This window comes from Dermacentor variabilis, chromosome 7 (genome assembly GCF_050947875.1).
Source record: "Dermacentor variabilis isolate Ectoservices chromosome 7, ASM5094787v1, whole genome shotgun sequence".
Classification (NCBI taxonomy): domain Eukaryota; kingdom Metazoa; phylum Arthropoda; class Arachnida; order Ixodida; family Ixodidae; genus Dermacentor; species Dermacentor variabilis.
Genome location: NC_134574.1, coordinates 12,227,709 through 12,253,094, shown reverse-complemented (window position 1 = coordinate 12,253,094; position 25,386 = coordinate 12,227,709). Strand labels below are relative to the sequence as shown.

At 48.4% G+C, this 25,386-nt stretch overlaps 2 protein-coding genes across 2 annotated transcripts in view; both read left to right on the top strand.

Annotated features, from left to right (window-relative positions):
* The window catches only part of LOC142588552 (trypsin-like), a 477,136-nt gene that overhangs the window by 137,750 nt on the left and 314,000 nt on the right, over window positions 1-25,386 (top strand). The window contains exon 2 of the mRNA XM_075700395.1: window positions 24,772-24,875. Within this exon, the coding sequence (XP_075556510.1) occupies window positions 24,772-24,875 (104 nt within the window). The remainder of the gene's footprint in view (window positions 1-24,771; window positions 24,876-25,386) is intronic.
* Window positions 19,679-20,691, top strand: LOC142588553 (uncharacterized). Its single transcript, XM_075700396.1, has 2 exons — window positions 19,679-20,299; window positions 20,596-20,691. The coding sequence occupies exons 1-2, from the start codon at window positions 19,679-19,681 to the stop codon at window positions 20,689-20,691; spliced, it is 717 nt and encodes a 238-aa protein (XP_075556511.1).

Sequence of the window (25,386 nt, the reverse complement as noted above, 5' to 3'; positions counted from 1 at the left end):
CCGTCTGACGTCGGCTCCGGACCATGAACCTCGCGCAAGGAAGTGTGTGTGTGAGTGTGCGTGTGTAAACTGTCCCGCAGAGAGGCTGATTCTTTAGGATGACGTTGAACGTTTTTCCTCACCTAGGGATCTAGGGAACACGAAGTGTTTAAAAACCGCTGTTTGTCGGCTGCTAGGTGTGCTCATCGTCGTGCTCTGTACTGGTCAATGTACTCGTGAGCTGTGTGCTGTATGCTCGTTTCGCGGGCTCCATTTGGGAGTCACGCTAGACTGTGTAAATGTATCCCATGTTTAAAATGTAAATACTGTAAATAAACCCTGCTCGCCTAGTCCTGTCGCCCTAGGTTGCTCCGATCGTCCTACAAGCCCGACTCCAAACCTTACACGGTGAAGTACGATGCAAACCATACCGACCAATCACGCATTTTTGCCGCATCTGCCACCAAGTCGGCCACCGAACCAATGTATGCCTAATGCCCCAACCACTGGCACGCGCCGAAAGCTTCGGCGCGCGCTGGCAAGCGAACGCGTCGCTTCGCTTCGGCTGGAGAGAAAGGGCGCACAACCACTGGAGACAAGCTCCGACGCGCGCCGAAGCTCGCTCCTCGGCTGCGGCGCACTCTTGCTGGGCTATTCCGTCTTCATCCGTCAAAGTCCGGCCTAAAACAGCCTGCTGTAAACTAAGCTTGAAACAATAAGTTAGTGATCTGTATGTGCTTTTGGATATAAAAAACACGTTTGAATAATGAATATACACCTGTCGCAACATTTTTTTTTATTTTTGAAGTAACAATAGTGTACAAAATATCGACATCAGCGCTCGCGCGTCGTCTGTCTGCAAGATCGCTTTGCGAACACCCGCACGACGATGCCATATATCAAAAACTGTTGCACCATTTCATTTTTTGGTAGCTTATTGCTCAGCCAACTATGTAAGAATTAGGCGTGCAATGTATAACTGAAAAAAATCTGTGTTGGAAATATTGCCACGTAGTAGTGACGGTAAATAAATAGTGCCGGCTCAATCGCAACGATAGCGGCGAGCAATGTCGGCAATCGTAGAAAATCTCATCTGCGGGTCAAGCGCGTCGGTTTGCATACGGCAGTCGTCGAAAGTTACAGCCTATTCGCTGGTGCCCGCGCGCCTTCCAAAAACTACAACACAATTCGTGTCGCGTATGCAATCAGATTAGCAAGGTTCGTCGACAACAGACAGAACCATCGATAACATTCGCGAAACTTCCGATACGTTCAGGCGCATCCTGCACCGAGCGATAACGTTTAACATTTTTTAGCCGGTGAAATACGGTAACCGGATACAGATAAAGCATCCGTGTCAATATAATTATGCTTGTTGGTGCATGAGAGAAACGTGAAAAAGTGGGTTCTGAGAAAATCAGCAAAACAGAATTGAAACACCTGTAGCACTCACAAAAAAAAAGAATAGCTAAAATGTATGTAATTCGTATCTTCTCTCCCCCCAATTCTTGATTCTGCCAAATCTAGCCCATGGAGCACCTCTATTATTCTAGATTGTTTTGATGCATCAACACCGCATCCGGAGGCCTCCACATTGAGTGTATTGCTACAAAACATTTTCACAGTGTAAGGGCCATGTTCTATTGTAACTGGTTTCCACATATCAAGTTTGCCTTTCTTTACATTAATGAAATGACATACCGTCAGATAATACAAGCTTGAGAATTAGAGGGTTTTAATAGGAGTCTTTCGTTGCCCTTTGCCAAGTCGTACTATTGAAGCACTTATTCGAATGCATGGGAGCAGCTCATTTGCATAGTATAAGAAATATATAAACAGGTTATTTTCACAATTTATACACTTCGTCACCACAAAAAGAAAAATTGCAGTTTATTGTTTTGAGCCTGCTATGATGTTTTGACTGAGAAAGATATATTCAATTTGTTCTGCGAGGCACGCAATAATTGCTGTGGCATAGTATTTTATTGCACAACACTGCATACAGTAGCCAGCCATTATTAAAACTCAGAAGAAATTAATAGCACAATGCATATGATCAGGCACATAACATATTATTGCGCTTTCTTAATTCATGCCAGAACGACGACCACAGGCGTCCTTCTCCAACAAGGTCAGCATCCATCGTGTCTCCTTACCATCGGGCTTCACACCCTCAGCACGTTCAACCTCAGCTTTGTGGTGTTTAAAACAACCTCAAGTGTGTCTTACGGTTTCAGGGATAAGAAAGAAGACCGTCCTGCCTACCTTGGCCTTGAAGCAAGCAGCTCTGGATTGTTTGCACACTTTCTACTTTGATCGAGTCCACATATATACGGGTGGTTCTTCCACTCAGACCAGCTCCACCAGCGCAGTGGTTATACCATCACGATCACTAAGCATCCAATACAAGATTTCTCACTTGACAACATCGACCGGTTCGGAGCTTGTTGCCCTCCGAGGTGCCGTCGATTATATTAATAACCAACCGGCTAATTGGTGGGCAATATCCTGCGATTCAAAGGCGGCCTTACAATGTCTCCTGTCATCTCTTCATCGCGGGTCATGTGAACAACTCGTGTCGGAGATACTAGAAATGCACCATCACATGATCATGAAAGGACACGACGTCGTGTTTCAGTGGCTGCCTGGTCATTGCGGTATTTCCGGCAACGACCTCGCTGACGAAGCTGCTAGGAAAGCCCACGAAGGAGCAACCCTCGTTTCTCTACCTTTATCGCGGACCGACGCAGCCCAACACTTAGGCAAGCTAGCGCACTCTTTTGACATTGGAAAAGTGGCACACACCTGAATTCACTCAACATCGATTGCATTCCCTCGATCCCTCTATGCAACTGCGGCTGTTACCAGGTCTTCTGCGAAATGATGAAACAGTGCTGTGCCGCTTACGTTTGGGCGTCGCATTCACCAGTGCATATGCATTTTTGATTGGAATTGCTGATAGCGCCGAGTGCAATGCCTGCGGTGTCGAGGAAACCATAGAACACCTAATGTGCTACTGCCCATCTTTTGAAGATGAAAGGCAAGACCTCTGCAGAGCTCTCAATCAGCTAGATGGAAAGCCGTTCATCTTCAACAAGATCTTGGGACCATGGCCTCGCATATCGCAGCTACAAAAGGCCACAAAAGCGCTGCTGCGATATTTGAAAGATACCGGATTGAGTCAGCGTCTGTGATCCAGACTGAGTGACCGACTGATATCCCCAGTGGACTTTCTCTTTTTTTAATCTTTCCGTCCCCCTTTCCCCAGTGTAGGGTAGCCAACCGGGCACAGTCCTGGTTAACTTCCCTACCTTTCATTTATCATTTTCTCTCTCTTCTTAATTCATGCCCTTTTTTTAATTGCACGAAAGCTACTGCACTAAGATAGTATACTAGTACATACTTAAAAAGCACAATTTTATACTACGATAATAATCAATCATTTAAATTTTTATTGTAGTGCCCAGGAACAGCTAGAGAGCCTTTGTACTGGTGCACTTAACGAGCACCATGTGAGACAAAATGTAGAGAAAACATGAATGTAGTAGACAAAAAAATGGAAGATAAACAAATAGGGAAAAAAGGAAACGCGGAAAAGTAAAAGGGAGTTAATCCTACATGATTATCTACAGATACACAAAACACAGTAAATGAACTCTGAAGTATGTTTTGGAGTCGAGTCTTATTAGCACAATCTTGTAACAAGCCCAGACAACGAATGTGGAATGCTACCTGGTATACTGTTGCGGCACAAACAAATGCATATGATCAAGAAGCTTTGAAGAATGTATAATGTCATGGACCACCTTATACAGGAACAAAAGGTGCGATTAATTAAGACTTGAATCTAGAGGTGCGAGTTGAAGTATACTTGAGAAGGCTCAACTGTGGTCGCCAGAATGGCAAAAGTGGTGCTTGAAAATAGACATCAATTTATTCTGCATGCGTTCAATGAGGTCAGAATTAGATTTGCTCATTGCAACCCCCTCCTACAGAGGCATACTCTAGTAGTTGGAGGCACACAGCAGAATTTCAGAAACACAACAGGTGAGTGGAAATCGTGCAATATACGGCATGCAATTCCAAGAGCGTGAAGGGCATCTTGTGTAATTATCTATACGAAGAAAAGCTTAGCTTTTTGTCGAAGTACACACCTAGATCTTTCATTTCATCCATCCTAAGGAGTGGAGCATCATGTAGAGTGTATCAAAATTTCACATGGTGCGTTTTGTGCATATAACTTAATGCCATAGTGTTGGAAGCATTTAAGAGTACTTATTGTTTCTGCACCAGTTTGAGAGAGAAAAAATGTCTTTTTGGAAGTCGATGCAGTGGTGAACACTGTTGACAGTCCGAAATAATTTTAAGTTCTCGGCACACAAAGTCATGCTGTTCATTTATTAAAATGCTCTTAGCACTAACAGACAGCGAGGAATCAAATATCAATTCAAACACCTGACGCACTGAAGAGGATAGATATAGGTCGGCAGTTAGTAACTGCACATCTAGCACCTGATTTGTGCATGGGCAATGTTCATGCTACCTTCCGAGTACTAGAAAAGGTACTAGACTTTAGGGAACTATTGAAGATGCTTGTGAGAACGAGGAACAAGTATGCTTCCATACGTCTTAAACCCTTTCAGACACCACTTTATCCCGTTGACTGAAAAGTTGCTTTCACCACATCTCTTGCATCCTCAGAATCGTAGAAAGTGTACAGCTGCAGCAAATATTAAGAATTTTCAATTGTTTAGCGAGTTTTGTCAAGTTTACAAAATTTTGACTCCATGCGAAAACTCACTACACGAACACAAAATATGAAAACATGTACTATCTCGTGTTTTGAAAAGCGTGAAAAGCACTTATCCAGCCACTTGACAATTATGCCTGGTGCACGACATTGTAAAAAACAATGAAAGAAGTGAACCCGCTACATACAACATACTGACACAGAGTAACAACACCCAGCCGTCCACCTTCCCACTCATTTTGTTCAAACATTCTGCACATTATTCAAAATTGCAGCACAGTTCCAATAATAAGTGTTTCAAGATGTATGAAACACATCTTAAATACCATTACTTTCATCAGTGCTTTTGCTATTGATGCACGCTCCTGCTGTGCCCAATTGTGTAGACAGCGTCTCAAAGGGTTAAGCTCTGTGGAGGAAATACCATCAACACCACAAGAAAGGGAAAGTTCAAGGCAAAGTTTAAGGCATTTCGTATACTTGGAAACGAGGTTTTCATTGACTGTTAGCATACACTACGCCAGACTGAGAAGGAAGGCTACTTGAAGCATATTTCACACCATATAGCAAACAGAAATGTTCTGCAAAGGCATCAGCAGTGTTCGAGACAACACCACTATTTTCATGAAGAAGACGTACATCTTTGGCACTGCTTTTAGAAGAAAGAGCCCACAAAGCTCCAGAAATGTTTTGAATTATGTGTCACGCTGGCTTCAACACAATCAATGTGGTAAAATTGATGATTCTAATAATAATAATAATAATAATAATAATAATAATCTTAGTGGTAACTTGGCACACTAGACTAAAGAGAAGGCTGATGCCTGTATGTTAGAGCATCTGATAACCAGCCATCTAAAGCAGGAATTTGCAGGATGCAGAAGACACTTCCTTCCCCTCCACGTGCACACACACTTGCTCAATAACACAGCACGGCACACACGCACACATTCGACAGGTGCACAACACACAGGAGTGCCAATGAAGTCTAGTTCCAAGGAAGGAGAATCCAAATCGCCAGGGGGGTGGAGAGAAAGCTCTGCATGCCAGATATAATCATGGAGTTGTGGTGTCGGGCCATAGAGGCGGGATGAGGGCTCAGGCTGTGCTGACCACTTGTTCAGACGAACTGAAGAAAGATTAGTGCTGTCCAGAGAGACGTCAAACACCCTGCAGTATAGACTAGTGCAATGTTGTGTTGGTATTGCAGGGTGTGCTACTTGAGGGGTTTGAGGCAATCCTCGAAGGCTGGCATGAGCTTGTGACAACCGAAAAGACAGGAGTAAAGGGTGCGTATTGTCCGGCGCTGAACAAGCTTAAGTTTGTTAGCGTCGCGAGTTTGGTACGGGAACTATACTGATGAGCAGTACTCAAGTCGTGACAGAATGATAGAAGTGTAGAGTGCTCGGAAAACCTTAGGTCATCAGGGAAGGGAGACACGGGACACAAACGCAAGAAAGGGCCGGTGCTTACATACAGTACTGGTGACATGTGCGGAAAAGTTGAGAGAACAGCTAAATGCTACACCCAGAATGGGAAGGGCCCGAACAGTCTTTACAGAAGTGCCTCCAAGGAAGAAGGTTGGACGTGCAGCCGTTTCGTTGTGGCTGATACGCATGGCAGCACTTTTTACGGTGCTACTACGAAGTTTGATATTGTAGGCCCAGTCGTTCACCTTTACGGAATGTATTTATTGTAAGCACATATGCTGTGCATCGGCATATTGTTGTTGTGGAAGCGTTAACTTGTTAATCGAACACATTCTGCGCAGATACATTAGTAACTTGGTTTTGAGTAGATCTTTGTCCTGACTACAATTTATAGTACCGCAGCAAGAAACATTTTAGTAGAAGCTGAAGGTATTCCAGCAGTTTAAGCATACCGACTGCACAAAACACTGATGACACCTTTTCACCTTCCCCACAATGCACTCACACCATCTACACTTTCCATAAGCAAAAAGTGAGATAAAAAATCAATTACAGTTTCATTGACTCAGTATTTGCTGCTTCTGAAGCGGGCATCGAAGCAATCGTGGCATACGCTGCTACATGCATAGGTCTTGCATGATGCAGGTCCTGCTATGTACTGCACACAGGGCACACGTTGCAAACAGATAACTTCTTTTTGCAGTGCTCAACTATAACGACACACTGACTCAAACATGACTGCGTTGTCACGTATGCTTCAGTGCGTCAGTGTTCTTGATTGCTACACGAGCGATTTATGCCCAACTAGCCCAAAAGACGGACGCACTAGAAAGAAGTGAGTGAATGAGTACAGTGAACTTGTACTGAACTGGATTCACATGCCGAATAGAAGAGCGCAGTGTCAGCTGAAACAGGCGGCACGGCTGATTATGTAAGTACTTCCAAAAGTTCGGCTACTAGTGTATTTCGCTTTCGGAAGTTATCTTTACCACTGGAAACAGCGCAGAGCTTGCCCGTTAAACTTGAGTCAACCGACACCACACGAAACACGCCGCGGTTGACCAACCCAACTTCCACACTGTTCATTCACCACATCACAGGTCACACGAAGTCAAGAGTGCCATATTTTAAATCCCTGCAGCACCAAACGGACCTGAAAATTCATTTCCTTCGACAGAGTTTCTCAGGTGAGTTCGTTCACTCGCCAGTTACGAACTCGATGGACGCGCTAGGCCTACGCGTAACGTAAACAACACCGGCGATAGGCGAGTGTTGATTATCCAGACTTCGGAGCTCGTAAACATGTTTTGAGCACAACAAAATACACACACAACAAGCACGGACGTTGCGGTAATCGTGATTCGGTTGGCTGTTTTAGCAGACGATCGCACTGAGCCCGGCGGAACCCAGTGGGCAGGTTGGATTAGTCGGCGTCGTTCGAAGTCGCTTCGGATCCACGTCGCACTGCCACAACCCACGGTCGTCGGTCGGTTGATCGTGTCGTTGTCGGCCTACTTTTACAACACTGTCTTTCAGGAACACTGTCGCGCGCGTCGTGCGTCCAAAACACTCGGACGATCGTTGGTGCCGGCGTCTCCGCACGGTCGGCCATTACAGGCCTAGCAGCCGGAGGCTCCGCAGCCTCCGATTGGTTGACGCCTGCGAGGCGTCGCAGCCTCCCATTGGTGCACGCCGGCGCAGCTTCGCCGCGCGCCGGCAAACTTCTAGCATCGGCAGTAGACATAATCGCTGCGCGACGTTCCGCTTCAGCGAGTTCCCGACCGACGCTTTGACGCATTTGCCCCTTCGGCGCGCGCCGAAGCTTTCCAGCGCGTGCCAGTGGTTGGAGCATAACTCCAGAAGCAAGCGTATGCCCCCAGTGTGGTACACGGAACCCCACTCACGACCACCCCTGTCACCCCCGGTGCGCCTTATGCCAGGGGCCTCATCCTATGGCTTCCAAGGAGGGCCCTGATCGACTGAAGGAGGACCCTCAGCATCGCAAAGGACCACCCGCCGGGACTACTCCCGATCAAAGACTCGGTCACGTACTACCAGCAACGCAAGGGTTCCCGCTCCAAGCCTCGCTCCTGCTCGCGGAACCAACTAGAGCGACCCGGAACCTCAGCGGACCAGCTGCGCCGGGATCACAAGCGGTGAGCTGGTCACCACGGTTTCCCCATCTCACATAGTCCACCAAGGCAACACACTCTTGTCACGCCTACACACAACAACCACCCCAAATAATTCTTTACCCATACACATACTGATATTCAACTGCAAATTATAGCTGAACTAAAGGTTATCAGAGGCAAACGCCTTCATGATGAAAACCACAAACTTCGCACGCACATTGCAGAACTATATGCCAATCGTACTGCCACTCAGCATCCCACACCAATTACCACAGCCTCAATGCCGTCATCTTCGGAACGTTCTGAACTCATGATTCTTGCGGAATCAGCAAAACCAACAGAAATCCACAAGTCGAAGAGAAAGTCGATGCACTGCAACGACGGCTTCTAGCAATGCAACAAAGCATCCAGCAACTGGCAAGTATAATTGAAGAAACGCGGCTGGAAAAAGATCAGCGACGCAAGAAAGTGAGAACAATGACAGAATAGGATGTAGAGCAGGAAGACCCTGCCGAATCATCCGTAAACCGGAATGAATAGCAAAACCAACCACAGGAACTAAAACCCACTCCCAATCTGGCAATGGAATTGTCGCAGCTGTAAACGCAAGCAAGGATCATTGAGACAGCACCTAAGTAACGCCAGAACGGCACCAAGCGTAATCGCACTGGAGGAAACAGGCACACACCCAACTCAAACTGGCTACAACACACATACCACCACGCCTGAAAGCTGCGTGTTGGTTTTCGCACGTAAAACTCCAAATATTATTATTATTAAAGCCGCGTGGCCACACTTACAGCTATAACGCACGCAACCAAACAACACAATAGACGGCAGTGACGTCGATCATAACCGAATTGAGATCCTACCGCTCCGACGAGGCCGAAAGATCCTTTTCATACTGAATATCTACAGCCCACCCAAGCAGAAGCACCCCGCAGGGGCGTCTGCGTAAGCAGGCGTTTGGTGTGTTGCGACGCCACGTAGCCGAGCACACGAGGGTTGGACCCTCCCGCGTGTGGCCGTGCGCGGCTTAGCTGTGTCCGGGGAAAGGGGGATCTTGGGGGTTGAGCCGATGCCGGGTGTTCGGACCGTTAAGGCCCCTCGGCGGAGGCAACACACCTATTTGGCCTCCGCTTCACGTAGACGGCACCACTGGACAGACCCACCCGGGGGAAATCGGTAGCTGCCTTTTCCTGTCTCTCTATCCCTACAACCTTCGTCTTTTCCTTACTTTCCATCTTTCCTGTCTCCTTCTCATTTCTTTATTACTTCGGACCTTCCTGGCAGCAAGGGCTAACCTTGTGCGAGTAGCCAACCTTGGTTATGTCATATTGGGTTATAGTGGCAACGTACAGCTGGCGTTTGCAGGCCCTGTTTTTCAGGCCCTGTAGCGTCCCCTAGTTGGACTCCATGGTGGGTGGCTGGCGTTGCTGCCGGAAACTACACGTCCACGCATGGCTACTTCCTTCCCTCCAGTACCTGGTCGCCCTCAGAAGAGAGGGCGCACCGATGAAGTCTTCCAATTTTTTGGCCGCCAAAAAGAATCCTTCCCGCGTTTCCATGTCATCCATTCCGCAAAACCAGATAAACCAGTAAGAACTATCTCACCCTTCCTTGTTTCGAAGTAACTGACTGAAGCCTTTGGTCCTGGATATAAGGCCTCGAGGATGTCAAGCGCTGATCTCCTCTTGGAGCTCCGCAATCAAAAACAATATGAAAAATTGTCAACACTAGTGTCATTTGGGGAAACCCAAATAATTATAACCCCGCACCGCACGATGAACACCACCCGTGGTGTTGTCTCTGGCGATGACTTGATGGAGCTCACTGAGGCTGAACTCTTGGAGGGTTTCAGTGACCGGAATGTTATCAATGTTAAACGAATTAAGATGAGGAGAGATGGAAAATAGATCAAGACGAAACACCTGATACTCACTTTCAGCTCAAGTGTCCTTCCCGAGTCCATCGAGGCTGGTTATATCAAACTTCATGTTCGGCCATACGTTCCCAATCCTCTCAGATGCTTTAAGTGCCAACGTTTTGGCCACAGTTCACAGAACTGTCGAGGCCGGCTGACTTGTGCCAAGTGCAGTGACAATGAACATTCCTCCGAAACGTGCCAGTACACTTCACATTGTGTAAACTGTGATGGCGAGCATGCCGCATACTCGCGCGCCTGCCCGTCCTGGAAAAGAGAAATAGAGATTGAGACAATCAAAGTCAAAGAAAACATATCTTTCAAGGAGGCACGTAGGCGGGTGTCATACCTGTCTAAGAGCAGCTTTGCCGATGTGGCGCGTAAGGGGGCAGCGTCACAACGGCCTCCGGCGGCTGTCCGACCCACAGGCAGTGAGTCGGCAGTTACGCCATCTGCCCCCGCGGCTGTTGGAGCTAGCGCTGCTCCGTCAACACAGCAAGGGGGACCATCGACCCCGAAGGTGGGCGCAACCGAGGCCGCCCCAACCTGCCCGGCCCCTTCCAGCGCTGGCAACAGCCGGCGCAGCCAAATCCCGCAGGGTGCCCCATCGACCTCCGGGCTGGTGGGCGCAGGGGTCTTCCCCTCCAAGGCAGGACTCTCCCTTGTAACTTCTCGCTCGCAAGAGCACGTGTCCGGCGCCTCACAAGAGGCAATGGACACTACACCTGTCCTCAAGGCGCACCAAACGCCTAAGGAGCGGCGAGGCTCCCTCGAACGCTCCAGAAAGGGCAGAACCCCCGTTATGGGGCCTCGAAAGAGCTCTGTAACCTAAGACATCACCTCCGTTTCCATACACACAGCACTTACTTACTTTCAATATGGATATACAAATTATTCAATGGAACGTTAGAAGTCTTCTTAGGAACCTTGATGACGTGCAAGAGCTTATCCAAAACACAATACAAATGTGCTGCGTCTACAGGAAACACACTTAAAACCACAACACACAAACTATCTCCGACCGTATGTCAAGTTCCGTAACGATCGCGATGATGCTGTCGTATCAGGCGGTGTTGCCATTTTATTCATAAAAGTATTTCCTGTCAGCGTTTACAGCTACGAACACCCCTTGAAGCAGTGGCGCTCGTGCTGATTCTCCTAAACAAACTTATCGCTGTGTGATCGCTCTACATACCCCACATTACAATTTAGCTAAACATGAATTTCAGTCTTCATAGATGCATTGCCTCAACCTTACATTGTTCTTGGCGATTTCAATGCACACAACTACCTGTGGGGCAAACCCTCGTATAGATGCGCGAGGACGACTCGTCGAACAATTCCTTTTCTCTTCTGGTGCGTGCATACTGAATAAGAAAGAAGCTACATATTACTGTGTTGCCACAAAACCTTTTCTCCAATAGATCTCAGTATAGTTTCCCCGTCTATACTGGCCGAACTCGAATGGGAAGTTGTGAGCAATCCTTACGGGAGCGTCCACTTCCCCATACTGATAATAACACATAAAGAAAACGAATATCTACCACAGGCTCCTAAGTGGAAGACTGATACAGCTGACTGGGAGAAATTCCGAACCCTCAGTAGTATTTCATGGGATGACATGTCCTCGTCAGAATTGATGCGGCTGTGGAATATTTTACAGCCTTCATAATAGATGCCGCAACTAAATGTATATAACAAGTAAATGGATTAGCATGCAAACGGCGTGTCCCGTGGTGGAACGACGATTGTAGGATCGCTCGTAAGAAACAAACAAAGCGTGTGGGTTGGTACGCGCCTCCCCCACTGCGGAGAATGTTATCAATTTTAAAAAAGTAGAATCCGATGGCAGGCGAAACCGCCGACAGGCCAGAAGAGAGAGTTTGCAGAAGTTTTTATCCGGTGTCAACTCCTATACAGATGAGGCCAAAGCCTGGAACAGGGTTAATAGGATTAGAGGGCGGCAAACATATTCACTCCCTCTGGTAAACACACAGGGCGATACACTGCAAGACCAGGCAGACTCACTTGGGGAGCATTTTGAGAACGTGTCAAGTTCAACAAATTATTCGCAATCCTTCCTGAATATAAAGAAATAGAAGAATGCAAGCCACTCATCAGAAAATATCGACAGAATGAGCCTTACAACCGAACTGAGAGCTGCCTTGAGCGCATGCGGGAACTCCGCACCGGGATCTGATCGAGTCATGTATGAAATGCTTAAAAAAAAAACACAATGATACGCAAGTTGCACTACTCACACTTTTCAACACCATCTGGGATGCAGGGTACCTTCCAACCACGTGGAAGGAAGCCATTGTAGTCCTGTTTTAAACAAGCAAAGACCCTTCCTCGGTGGCAAGTTACCGCCCGATAGCCCTCACAAGTTGCATTTGTAAGGTGTTCGAAAAAAATGATAAATCGGCGACTCATTCATTTCCTTGGAACAGAGCAAAATGCTTGATCCTTATCAGTGCGGCTTCCGAGAAGGGCGCTTCACAACTGACCATCCTGTACGTGTAGAAGCAAATATCCGGGACGCATTTGTACACAAACAGTTTTTGTTATCCATATTCCTCGATATGGAGAAGGCGTACGATACAACGTAGCGTTACGGAATCTTAAGAGACTTGTCAGAAATGGGCACCCATGGGAATATGCTAAACCTAATAGAAAGCTATCTGTGCGATCGTACCTTCCGGGTAAAAGTCGGCAATGAACTTTCACGTCTATTTACGCAAGAAACGGGTGTTCCCCAAGGAGGCGTGCTCAGCTGCACGCTCTTCATCGTGAAGATGAACACGCTTCGCGCTTCATTACCACCGGCCATCTTTTTCTCTGTCTACGTGGACTACATTCAGATAGCTTTCAAATCCTGTAACCTCGCAGTGTGCGAGAGACAGGTACAGCATGGCCTGAACAAAGTCTCAATGTGGGCAGACAGGAATGGATTTAAGATCAATCCTAACAAAAGCTCTTGCATTCTTTTTACAAGAAAGAGAGGAATGATACCAGATCCTTGCTTAGAACTGGGTGGACAACAAATACCTGTAAACAAAAAGCACACATTTCTAGGTGTTATACTTGACTAGAGACTCACTTTCGTACCCCACATTAAACATCTTAAAGAAAAATGTCTAAAAACGATGAACATAATGAAACTTCTATCCCAGACTACATTGGGTAGTGACAGGAAGTGTTTATTGAAACTCTATAAAAGCCTCATTCGTTTACCACTAGACTATGGGGCCGTGATTTATCACTCTGCCGCTCCGAGCACGCTAAATATGCTAGACTCAGTCCACCATCTAGGAATCTGACTGGCCACTGGCGCTTTCAGAACGAGTCCCATACAAAGCTTATATGCAGAATCGAATGAGTGGTCACTTCATCTCCAGAGAACATACATCAGCCAAACATATTTTCTGAAAGTCCACTCTACTCAACATCCGTGTTATACTACCGTTAACGCGATGACATATGCTACACTCTTTCATAATCGTCCCTCCGTAAGACAGCCTTTCTTGCTACGTGTGAGGGAGCTTAGTCATGAAATGCATGTCCCACTCCTCGAGCTTCGCCTAATGCATCCAGCCAAGCTGCTACCTCCTTGGGAGTGGTAGCTGATACAATGCGATATATCTTTCATGCAAGTTACAAAACATGCTCCAGAGATTGAAATCCAAATGCATTTCCGGGAACTCCAGCACAAATACTACTGCACGGAGTTCTACACAGACGCATCGAAGTCACACGACGGGGTGTCCTATGCAGCCGTCGGTCCATCCTTCTCGGAATCCGACGTACTGCATCCGGAAACTAGTATCTTTACGGCTGAGGCCTACGCACTGCTGTCGGCCGTAAAGCATATAAATAAATCACAACTCCAGAAATCAGTTATATATACGGACTCCCTCAGTGTTGTGAAGGCCTTGATGTCTTTCTGTAATCACAAAAATGCAGTATTTAATGAACTCTACTCCGCACCGTGTAAAGCATATATATCTAACCAACACGTGATTATATGCTGGGTGCCTGGACATAGGGGCATCGAGGGAAACGTTCTAGCCGACCATATGGCCACATCAACTTCATTGCATGCAGTTAATCCTACTGCTTCGGTCCCTGTCACAGACCTGAAGCCTTTCTTAAGAAGGAAACTACGAAATCACTGGCAACGCATGTGGGACGAAGAAATAAATAATAAACTGCATGTAATAAAGCCACAATTAGGTTTCTGGCCTCCTGTAACAAAATCCCGCCGGACAGATGTCCTATTCTGCCATCTAAGAATAGGACACACTTTTGGCACACATAACTTTTTACTCACGGGAAACGAGCCTCCAACCTGTGGTGGATGCGGGGAGAGGCTCACCCTCCTCTACGTCCTACTGGAGTGTCGGGAAGCCGAATATGAAAGAAAGAAACATTTTCTCTTAGCACACCGGCTGCACATCCCCCTTCATCCTGTTATGTTACTTGGTCTAGAACCACTCTTTTACACCAACGCCGTCCTAGGTTTTTTGAAAGATGTTGTATTGCATGCTATTAGCCCCACACGTTCGTAGCGCTTCCTCTCTTCAGAGGATGCCGCTGTGATAATTATTTTGAATAGCACATGCCTCTAGGCCCTTGTGGTTCAAAGGCTCTGGCGAGGCAGTAGTGCTGTAAGCAATTTAACATCTGGCATATTTTAACAATGCATTATTCTTCTACGATGGATTTTAATGTTCATATTATTCGTCATTAGTCATCGCCATAATTTTATAGCACGTAGATTTTACGCACTTTACAGCGACTATTTTTAGGCCACTTTACAGCCAAATCACATCTTCCATAATACATCGTTAACACTACCACTTGTCATGGCGCTCTTTGGCCAAACCTGGCCCTTGCGCCATAAAACACCACACATCATCATCATCAAGCAGACGCAGGCCAAGTTCGACTACTTGATCACTGAAGCGATTGGCATAGCCAAAAACAATAGTCTGCTGATTGCAGGCGGCTTCAACGCGGCTCATCAGCCATGGGGCTACACGACAGCCACATAAAAAGGTACTTCACTCCAGTACACAATACAGCAGCATCGTCTGACCATCCTCACTGACCCCGCCTACCCGACACGTCTTGGAAACAGCGTCTCCCGAGTTAGGTGCCCTGACGTCACCCTCACTAAAGGGATACAACATGCTACCTGGTACAACACGGAGGAAACTCTGGGCGGTGACCGCAGCATACTTGCCACCACATTGAACGTTACGCATGCACGCTACCCGATAAAGGAGACAACACTCACAGATTGGACAGCTTTTCGCAAAGAGCGAGCGGATGACTCCTCAGCGGGTATTACGGATCTCGAGCAGTGGGTACGAGAGCTCCAACAAGACGTAGGGAGAGGTTCAAAACAGATCACACTCACCACAGATATACCGGCCGTAGACCCGCACCTTCTTCACCTGTGGGAAGCACGTCGAGGCCTTGTTATGACATGGAAGCGCCAAAAACATAATCGTAAACTGAAACTACGTGTATCAAAACTCACGGCAACCGGGTAGTTTTGTGCTGGGGAGCTCACCCGTCACAACTGGCGAAAACTATGCAACAAGTTGCAGGGCAATCTTAGCATGGGCCAAAACATGGTCGCTGCTACGCCATCTTCTTGACTCCACACAAAGCAAGTCAGTCAGCCAGCAAACAATCCAACGTATTCTCCACAACTATCAGGGTTCTGATGACGAAATCCTGGAGGAGCTGCAGGCGCGGTACATAGGCGATTTCGAACCCGTACAAGGAGGACCTCCAACGTACAGCTGGAACGACGATTGTAACCTCGACAAGCCGATCACCATCACTGAGGTTCAACAAGCACTTCAAGCACTCGCATGAAGCACCACCCCAGGCAAGGACAAAATAAATAACAAGCTCCTGTGCAACCTGGATGATGACACCATTCAGTCTCTTACTGGCCTCTTTAATATTGTTTGAGAAGCGGATACGCTACCAGCAGACTGGAAGCACGCGGACATCATATTCACTCCTAAGCCAGGCAAACGCTCCAGCTTATAAAATATGAGACCGATATCACTGGCTTCATGCCTAGGAAAGCTTCTGGAACATGTCATTCTGATCCGACTCCAACCTGACGTAGGCGATTGACCTACGACCCACGATTGAACAGTGACCTCTTTCCCGAAACAATGTTCGGATTCCGGCCCCACCTTTCTACCCATGACCAGCTTTCTACCCATGACCATTCTCCAGCTAAAGGAACAAGTCCTTGGACCCATCTCACCACACAACACCGGAGTGATTCTAGCACTCGATCTCAAAAGCGCTTTCGACAAAGTGGCTCACCATACCATCCTTACAAACCTAAGTCTCGCGAACTGTGGTCGAAAAACTTACAATTACATACGCGTCTTTCTAAGCAATCGCACGGCCACAATATCCTTTGGCTCACTCAGAACCCCGACGTTACCTACCCGCAACAAAGGAACCCCACAAAGTGCTGTTCTGTTATCCACCCTTTTCAAAATTGGTATGATATAATTACCTCACAAAATCAACGCAATATCAGGAACCGGGCGTGCAATATACGCCGGTGACATCACTATCTGGACCATCACTGGTTCCAAAGGAGAGAAACAAGACGCCCTTTAACAAGGGACTGACATTGTCCAGCAATATGGAAAAACAAGCGGTCTCCAGTGCTCCCCCAAGAAGTTGTAACTATTAGTCGTTCGACAGAAATCACGAAGAAAACTCATTGAAATACCCCACATCACACTCACCCTCGACGGCAAAGAAATACCTATAGTAAACCGCGTCCGCATTCTCGGCCTCCACATACAACAGGACAGCGGAGGCGAATACCCCATCCAACCTCTCAAGAAGACCACCTCCCAAGTCATGCGAATGGTCAGCCGCATCACCGCCAAACAATACGGTCTGAAAGACGACGACATAAAAGAACTCGTCCAGGCCCTGATAATCAGCCGCTTTGCCTACACTGCCCCGTACTTACCCCTCACTCCCAAAGAGATAGATCAATTAGATGTACTTCTTCGGAAAGCATACAAGCAAGCGCTCGGCCTACCACCGAGAACAGTGACACTCAAGCTTGATGCCATAGGAGTCCAAATTACAATAAGAGAAATTATAGACGCCCAATTCACAAGCCAACGAGAACGCCTAGCGCTCACCCCAACAGGAACAAGAGTCCTAGCACGCCTAGCCTACCCCACACACGGCGAAGACCACGAATAAGCAATCCATCTCGCCCCAACTTCCGGGAGCACATCAAGGTAGCCCTTATCCCTAGAAGCATGCATTCGGAACATCGTGCCAGTCGTCGCCAAGCTCTCACAAAGACTCTAAAGACAAAATGTGGAAGTCTCCCCACCTCCCTATACACAGATGCCGCGCAGTCCCCCCAAATAGAAGCCATGACGGGCAGGGTTGTCGACCATAACCTTCAAGAGGTGGTCTCGATGACGGTCCGCACTGCCAGCGCCCTCGTCGCACAGGAGACAGCCATCGCCTTGGCCGTCACCTCTAGCCTGACGAACGAGTACGTCACAATTATTACTGACTCCCAGGCAGCTTGCCGTAGCTACGCGAGAGGTAGAATATTTCAGTCGCCCACCAACTCCTCAAACAAGCCTCCCAATTCCTGGACGTTGAAATAGTATGGACTCAAGGACACGAGTCCCTATGCGGAAGTGAGCGTGCGCATGCTGTAGCCAGAGCTCACGCCTCTAGGGCGACACAAAAGAGGGATACGGCCGCATCTTTGAAGTCCGTACCTTTACAATACAACGCCATACTACAACACCACAGATTGAACAGACAACAATACCCACCTCCACACAAGACCCTCTCACGTGAAGACGCCGTAATATTGCGATAATCACAAACCAATACATGCCCCGAATAAAGCAAACTACACGCAATACACCCTACACTATACTCATACAAATGTCCCCTTTGTAACCACTAAGCCTCCATATATCAGACCACATGGGCGTGCCCCAATGTCAAGGCAGCCCCACAAATACCCAACCCCATACCCGAGCAGTGGGAGGCCATGCTGACTAGTTCGGATCCTCGTAACTAGCAACAACTGGTACGGCGGACCAGGGAGACAGCAAGAGCCGCAGGAGCCCTGGATTAAGGGTACCTCCCGCACAAGCAGAAATACACCTGCTTATAATTTCTTTTTTTCCTTTAATAAATCTTTTCCCTCCTCATCCTCTTGCGTAGAATTCAAGTCGCAGCATTAGGTCAGAGAGACCAGTGGCGTTCCGGTTGTATTTCTTCGGCAGTGACAGTGTAGTACCCACCGACGCCACTACGCCCGCACGAAATAGGTCGGCGCTCTAGGTAGGCACTGCAAAACATGGCGAAAATTGGCCGGTGTGTGCTCGCGGCTCAAGCATGGTACACGCTAGTCCATTCTAAGAGCCTCCTACGCTGGTCCACTGCTTCATGCGCTCCGCTGCAACAACTCGGTTCTGGGCATCCTACCACCCTCAAGCAACCGTCGGCCTGACGCTAGCTCGCGCCTTCAGAGCGTCGCAGCTCTATAGCTTCACGTGTCCACGTTCTGGCACAAGGACCCACAGGTTTGGTTCACCCAGGTCGAAGTCTCCTTCGATCTACACTACATCACCTTACATACTTCTCTGTACTGCAACTTACTTGCCAACCTATTTCCTGACGTTGCTTAAGAGGTGGTGGTCGTCATCGCTCCCCATTTGAGGGATGTTCCGCAAAAGCAGCTGAAGCAGAGCGTTTTGGGCTGCACCACAGCGTCTGAAAGCGCGTTCCTCCAGCCCTTGCTCGCCTCCGAGGAGCTTAGGAATCGCCGCCCTTCCCAGCTGCTCAACAGGATGCGACGGCTCCTGGGCTGAAGCACAGTCTACGCGAACGGTGCGCTGTTGAAGAAGTTCTTACCGCACTTACCGCATTCCACGTGCCTTGTCTTGCCCGCTACAGGAAAGTTGACCCTTGACCGCCTCGTCCTGCTCGCCTAACGAACCTGCGACGTGACTTCCACTTGTGTCTCCTTCTCTTCTGTCCTGGATACACCACCTCGCCGTCCCTATAGACGCCCTTGGGGCGTCCTCTCATGAGCAGAGTGTCTCCTCCCTCACATCCCAGCCGCCGTCCCTCTTCCACGAGCAGTCCCCACTTGCGCAGTCCTCGAGGCACGCCAACTTGGTGGTACCATCGCACTTTCAAGCACCGCGCCCACCAATGCAAGTCCCCATTGCAGTTGGTCGGGAAATGCACTGCGAGATAGCTGAAGGTAGCATGTGACCTCGTCTTACAATCCGGCCGCCTTTTCATCTGCATAGATAGCATTTTCAGCCTGCAAATCCTTGCAGACTTGGGTGGCTAGGTCAGCGTACTGCTGTCCTCCAAACCTGACCTAGCTTCTAAGTCACCTGGCCCTATGCTCCGCGCGGCGAACTCTGCCTCCGTCGCCACGTATGGTCGACGGTCCCTCACTCTCGACCCTGGCCTGTGGCACACGTATCGGTGGGTCTTCATCGTAGCTGACATCGATCGGCCCATACTCAGCTTTGACTTCCTGGCCCATTTTGTCCTCGACGTCAGCATATGCCGCCATCGCCTGTTTGACAGCAAGACGCGACTCTCCATTTCTGGAGTTCTGTTGGCTATCGCTCCAACTGGCATCCGCACGCTGATTCCACTATGCCCGTACGCTAACATCCGTGACGATTTTCCTGCGGTAACGTGGCCCTGCAATTTAAATCAGCCACCCAAGAGCAGTGGAACCCACCACATTGTCACGCTTGGTCCACCCGTCACAGCTAGTCCGCGCCGCCTCTTCGGTGCGCGTCTGGCCATTGCTAAACGGGAATCCGAGCGCATGTACCAGCTGAATATTATTTGCCCTACGCTCAGCAGTTCGGCCTCTATACTCCATCTAGTGCCCGAGAAAGCACCGGGTCACTGGCGTCCGTGCGGCGACTACCGGCTGCTCAAAGCTCACACAGTCCACGATAGCTCTCCCCTTCCACACTTCCAAGATTTCACAGGCCACATAGAAGTAAGTAAAATTTTTAGTAAAGTGGATGTTGTCAAGGCCTTTCTCCAAATTCCTGTTGAACCTGCCAATATCCCTAGGCAGCCATTATTTCACCCTTCGGCCTCTTTGAGTATAAGCGCATGCCCTTTGAGATGCAGCTGAAACATTATAAAGATTCATTGCGGAGGTAACGCCCGGCTGTATTTGCCCACATCGAAGACACCTATGCCGCGAGTTCCAATCCACAGGCTCATGAGCGTCACCTCCGGGAGCTACCTGAACGCCTTCAACAATTTGGCTTGGTTGTCCGCCCCCAGAAAGGCGTCTTTGGCTCTTCTAAGTACGAGTTCGTGGGTCACCACATCTCGGCGATGGGATCTCGTCCATTGGCTTCCGACGTCCAGGAAGTGTAAGACTTCCCAGCTGCTTGAGTGTCTTGCCCTAGTGAATTTCTCCCGACGCTTTATTCGGCGCTGCGCTCAGCTTCTGCCTCCCTCGACTGACCTCCTTCGCACGACCAAGGGCTCCTCACCCACAATTTCGCGGACTCCCAAAGCTCAAGCTGCTTTCAGGGCTGCTAAAGAAGTTGTCACCGATTTGGTACTTCTCATCCACCTAAGAACTAGCATGCCTACTCGGGTCTTGGTGGATGCTTGCAATGTGACCATGGGCCACGTTTTCCAGCAGCCAATCGAATAGGAGTGGCGTCTACTGGGCTTCTCCCGGAAGCTCCAACCTGCTGAGATTCGCTACAGCGTTCTTTCGCCGTGAGCTCCTCGCTATCTACTTAACCATCCAGCACTTCCAGCAATTCTTCGAGCGCCAGCCATTTTATGTTCTAACAGATCAGGAGCCTCTCGTGTATGTCTTTCGTACAAACTCTTTCAAGTACGTCGCACGTTCACACCGTCAACTTGCCTATATACCGTAGTTCACTACAAATATCCGGCCCATCAAAGGCACCCAAAATAAGGCAGCTGATGCACTCTCCCGCATCACCTCCCTCGGAACTTCTGCATCAACTGTAGAGTGTGAACGTCGTGGTCGGGCGCACGCGGAAGGCCCTGAGCTGCAAGTGCTGCGTGACCATCCCCATTACTTCCGTGTTCAACTCGTCCCTCAAGCGTTTGTTCTTGGCTGACTCTGGTGTTACATGTCAGCGGCTGTACCTCGCCCCTTTGTTCCGGCTTCCTTCAGTTGTGCGGTATTCCAATCCCTTTCCGACATTTGTCCTCCCAGCATCCGAGCCACGCAGTGCCTCGTTACACAGAGCTATGTCTGGAAAAGCATTAACACTCATGTTCGTCAGTGGGCGCGTTCTTGCCTGGCGTGCCAGACCACCAAAGTGAACCGCGACACGTAGGCTCCCACGCAGTCTTTCGTGCTAGCTGGCCGTCGCTTTTACCACGCCCATCTTGATTTGGTTGGTCCACTTGCTTCTTGTCACGACTATCGGTGCAGTCTAACAATGACTGAGCGCTTCACCTGATGTCACGAAGCCCTGCCCATTCCGGACACCACTGCCGAAACGGTCGTCAAAGCCTTCGTTTCAACATGGGTTCCAAGCTTCGGCTGCCACATCATAGCGACCACTGATCACGGCTGGTAATTTGAGTGCACCCTATTCCTCTTCACTTCCCTCAACCACCTACTTGGCGCTAAACACTGCCGCGCCACTGCATCTCATCCCTGTGCCATCGGCATGGTTGAGTGGCTGGACTACCAGCTCAAGGCTGCTGCCCACTGCGAGCCGAGATCGTGAACACTGGGTCGACCACCTTACTATGGTGCTTCTCGGCCTACGCGCTGTCTGTCGCGACTTTGGCTGTTATCCGGCCGAATTCTTCTATGGTGGAACTCTGTGGCTTCCTGGAGCTTGCTCGTTCCTTTGACTCCTAGCACCAGCCACTGATGTACCTTCAGTGCCTAGACGACTGCATTCAGCAACTGCGTCCCGTCCCGCCTCGATCTTCGGACTACAGTATATTTATGCATCTGGATCTTGCGTCTTCGACCCACGTCTTGCTCAGACGAGGCGCTGTAAACGGGATGGGTCCTACCGTGTCGTTCACAAGACGCCGAAGTCCGCCACCTTCTTATTAAATGACTCGAAGATGCAGTCTGAGCAGAATGCTTCCGACCGGAAGCATTCTGCTCCTTAACCCAAACCCAAATGCTGTATTCATGCGAGGATTCAGCACAAGTGACCGCGCCTGGCCACTGACGTCGCCCGTTACGGCAAGACTTGTCGAGACCGTCAGCGACGCACGAAACCGCCAACAAGGCCAATGGGATCGCTATAGCCGATCCAGCCTCCTTACCGGCCCTTAAAGCAGATTGCAATGGGTATACTTGGACCTTCTCCAACGTCACCATGGGGAAATAAGTGGATGGTCGTCGCGACGGCCTACCTCACTCGCTTCGCTGAAACAAAGGGCCTACCAAAAACTAGTGCAGCCAAAGTGGTGAAATTCTTCCTCAAGAATATCCTGCTGCGATTCGTAATGGTAACAGCGCGAACAAAACGACAACAGACACAGGACGAGCGCTGCCTCATCACTCAGAAGTTCCCATCGCCGACAGAGGAACGGACCTTGGAGCAAAGCTCATAGAAGCCATTCTGCAATACAGACAATCAAGTCACTGGAGGCCAACTGGCTACCACCCGCAGAGCAATGGTAATACGGAGCGGCTGAATAAGACCCTCGCCTACATGTTAGCGATTGCGAGGAGCAACGCAGATCACGCAATTCAAGTTGGTTCACGAAAGGAACCCGATGACGACTCCCGACTCCAAGCTGCCGCACATCACCGGCGAAGAGAATCTGGAAGCCCCGAGGTAACTTCAGTTTGCCGAAGCGCGAGAGCTCAACCGGCTCTGGAAACCCGCAGAGAACCGATAGACGCAACTACAATCTTCGGTGAAGCTACGTGGAATACCAACCCGCTGACTGTGTTCAAGTTTGGACTCCGATACGCCGATGGCGTCCTCGCGAGAAAGTTGTGTGAGGCTATTTCGGACCCTACAAGATCACCCGACGTGCTGGCACACTAATCTATGAGCTCGTGCCAGGTAACATTTCGCAATCACGGCACCGCCGCGAATGACCTGAAGTCGTCCACGTGGTGCGCATTAAGTATTGCCAGCTGACGAACTACGGGACTCACTTTTGCTTATGCTTTGTTGCTTTCGTTACTACGGCTACTTTTGTTTTTTGCTCTTTGTTTGTTTGCTGCATCCGTAGAACGATCTTTCATAGGGGGATTGACACGTGTACTTATTTATTGTTTCCTCGAAACGACCATTTTCAGCCGCTAAAAAATTAAGGTTCTCGCTCATCGCAAGACTCGTCTGCATGATTGGAACTTACTCGAATGTTATCGTTGATTCTGTCTATTGCATATGTTCTCAACGGACTTTATGTAATCGGATTGTATGCGCCACAACAACTATGTAATGCATTCTGGAAGGCAGGCGGGCACCAGCCATTACACTGGAACGTTTGACGAGCCCGGTGAAATAGCCGACGCGCTTGACCCGCAGATCAGGCTTTCGACAATCACCGACTTTACCAGCCGGGATCCTGGTGCTTGAGAGTTAATTGTTTTGCTGGGCACAGGATCACCCAATAAAGAGTTAAATTTTAAGTCATAGTATTGGCACTGCATTGTTTTTCACCGTCGATATAACGTGATTATATTGTGGGATGTTCCGACGACTTGCACGAACTGAAAGATATTCATCAGTTGGAGCTCCCCACACAATACAATCCACATTTGGGCAAGAAGCGGAGCGAGCCGGCGGTTGTTATTTGGCCAGCCTACTCATTTGCAAATAACATGTGATACTCTCTCATCGTTTATACGTAGCATTCGCTGAAAGAACTACCCATTTTGAGCATCGGTTCCGGCATGACGACTTCCAGCACCCGTGCAGGTTAATCATTGCGATGGCCTATGGTTCATACTTGATCAAAGGGCCTCATAAATAAACGCCACATTAGCCTGACTTCTGCCAGCACATTGGAAGAGTGAAATAAATTATTCAAATCCAGCGCATATTTTAGAATTTATGTGAAAGAAAGTTTTGTAAAACAGGTAGTAAAATGCTACAAATTTCTGCATTTTATTCTAGCGTCTGTGGCGTGACAAAAACTAGCGTGCGCCCACGTGCTCTCGTGCGACTGTGCCGCAGTGCTTCACATACTCGGCGATCATATTAAATTTATAGTTGGCGTTCGCATGGTAGAAGAGGGCGTGCGATTGTGGCCTAATTATTAGAAAATCGAGCTACAGTGCTACTGCGCTTTCACATCCCGCCATAGGGCACGTGACTCACTTACTAAAGCATGAACTTCTCGACAAGACAGTAGCGTCACCGAGAAGTTTCAGAGAGGGAAGTTTCGCAAAAAAAAAAGATTGTTTTAAACCTTTCCTGATTGCACCTATTCGAGGAGTTCATGACAACTCTTACTTTTTACCTACCTTTTAAGGTGCTGCTCGTCACCAGGACATTGTCGGGCGTTTACCGTTACTGCAGTGGAACAATCATCACCCGAAGGCACGTCTTGACTGCTGCCCACTGCACCTTTTACACGTAAGTCTTAATAAACTACTTTCCACCTTCTCCTTGTGTCATATGAAGAACGCAAACATTTCGTTCGTATTCGGAAGCGATACGTTGAGCAGACTTCACATTCAATTACCTAATGTCAGCAAACTTTCTCCAGGTAGAGCAGAAATTGCCGATCTTCATGACAATCATATTATATTAGTGTTTTTTAACAATAATGCAGAGAAAGTGAAGCGAGCAACGTGAGCGGCAACCACTAAACGTGAGCCTAGGAGTGAAGACGAAGCTGGCACGTCCATTTACTGAAACTAGCACCAGGGTCCTGCCTCAGAATATTATGATTTTATTATGTTGCGATATCTTTAAAAATTTATGCGTATTCCAGTGCAATTGAAATTTCTGGACCTATCAAGCTGTGGTACGTGCCAGCTACATTAATTTAATAAATATTTAAATTTATAATTGCCACGCGCATGCGCACGCACGCACTCACGAAGAGCAGCAAGAGTCGGAAATCAAATTTAAGATTCTTATT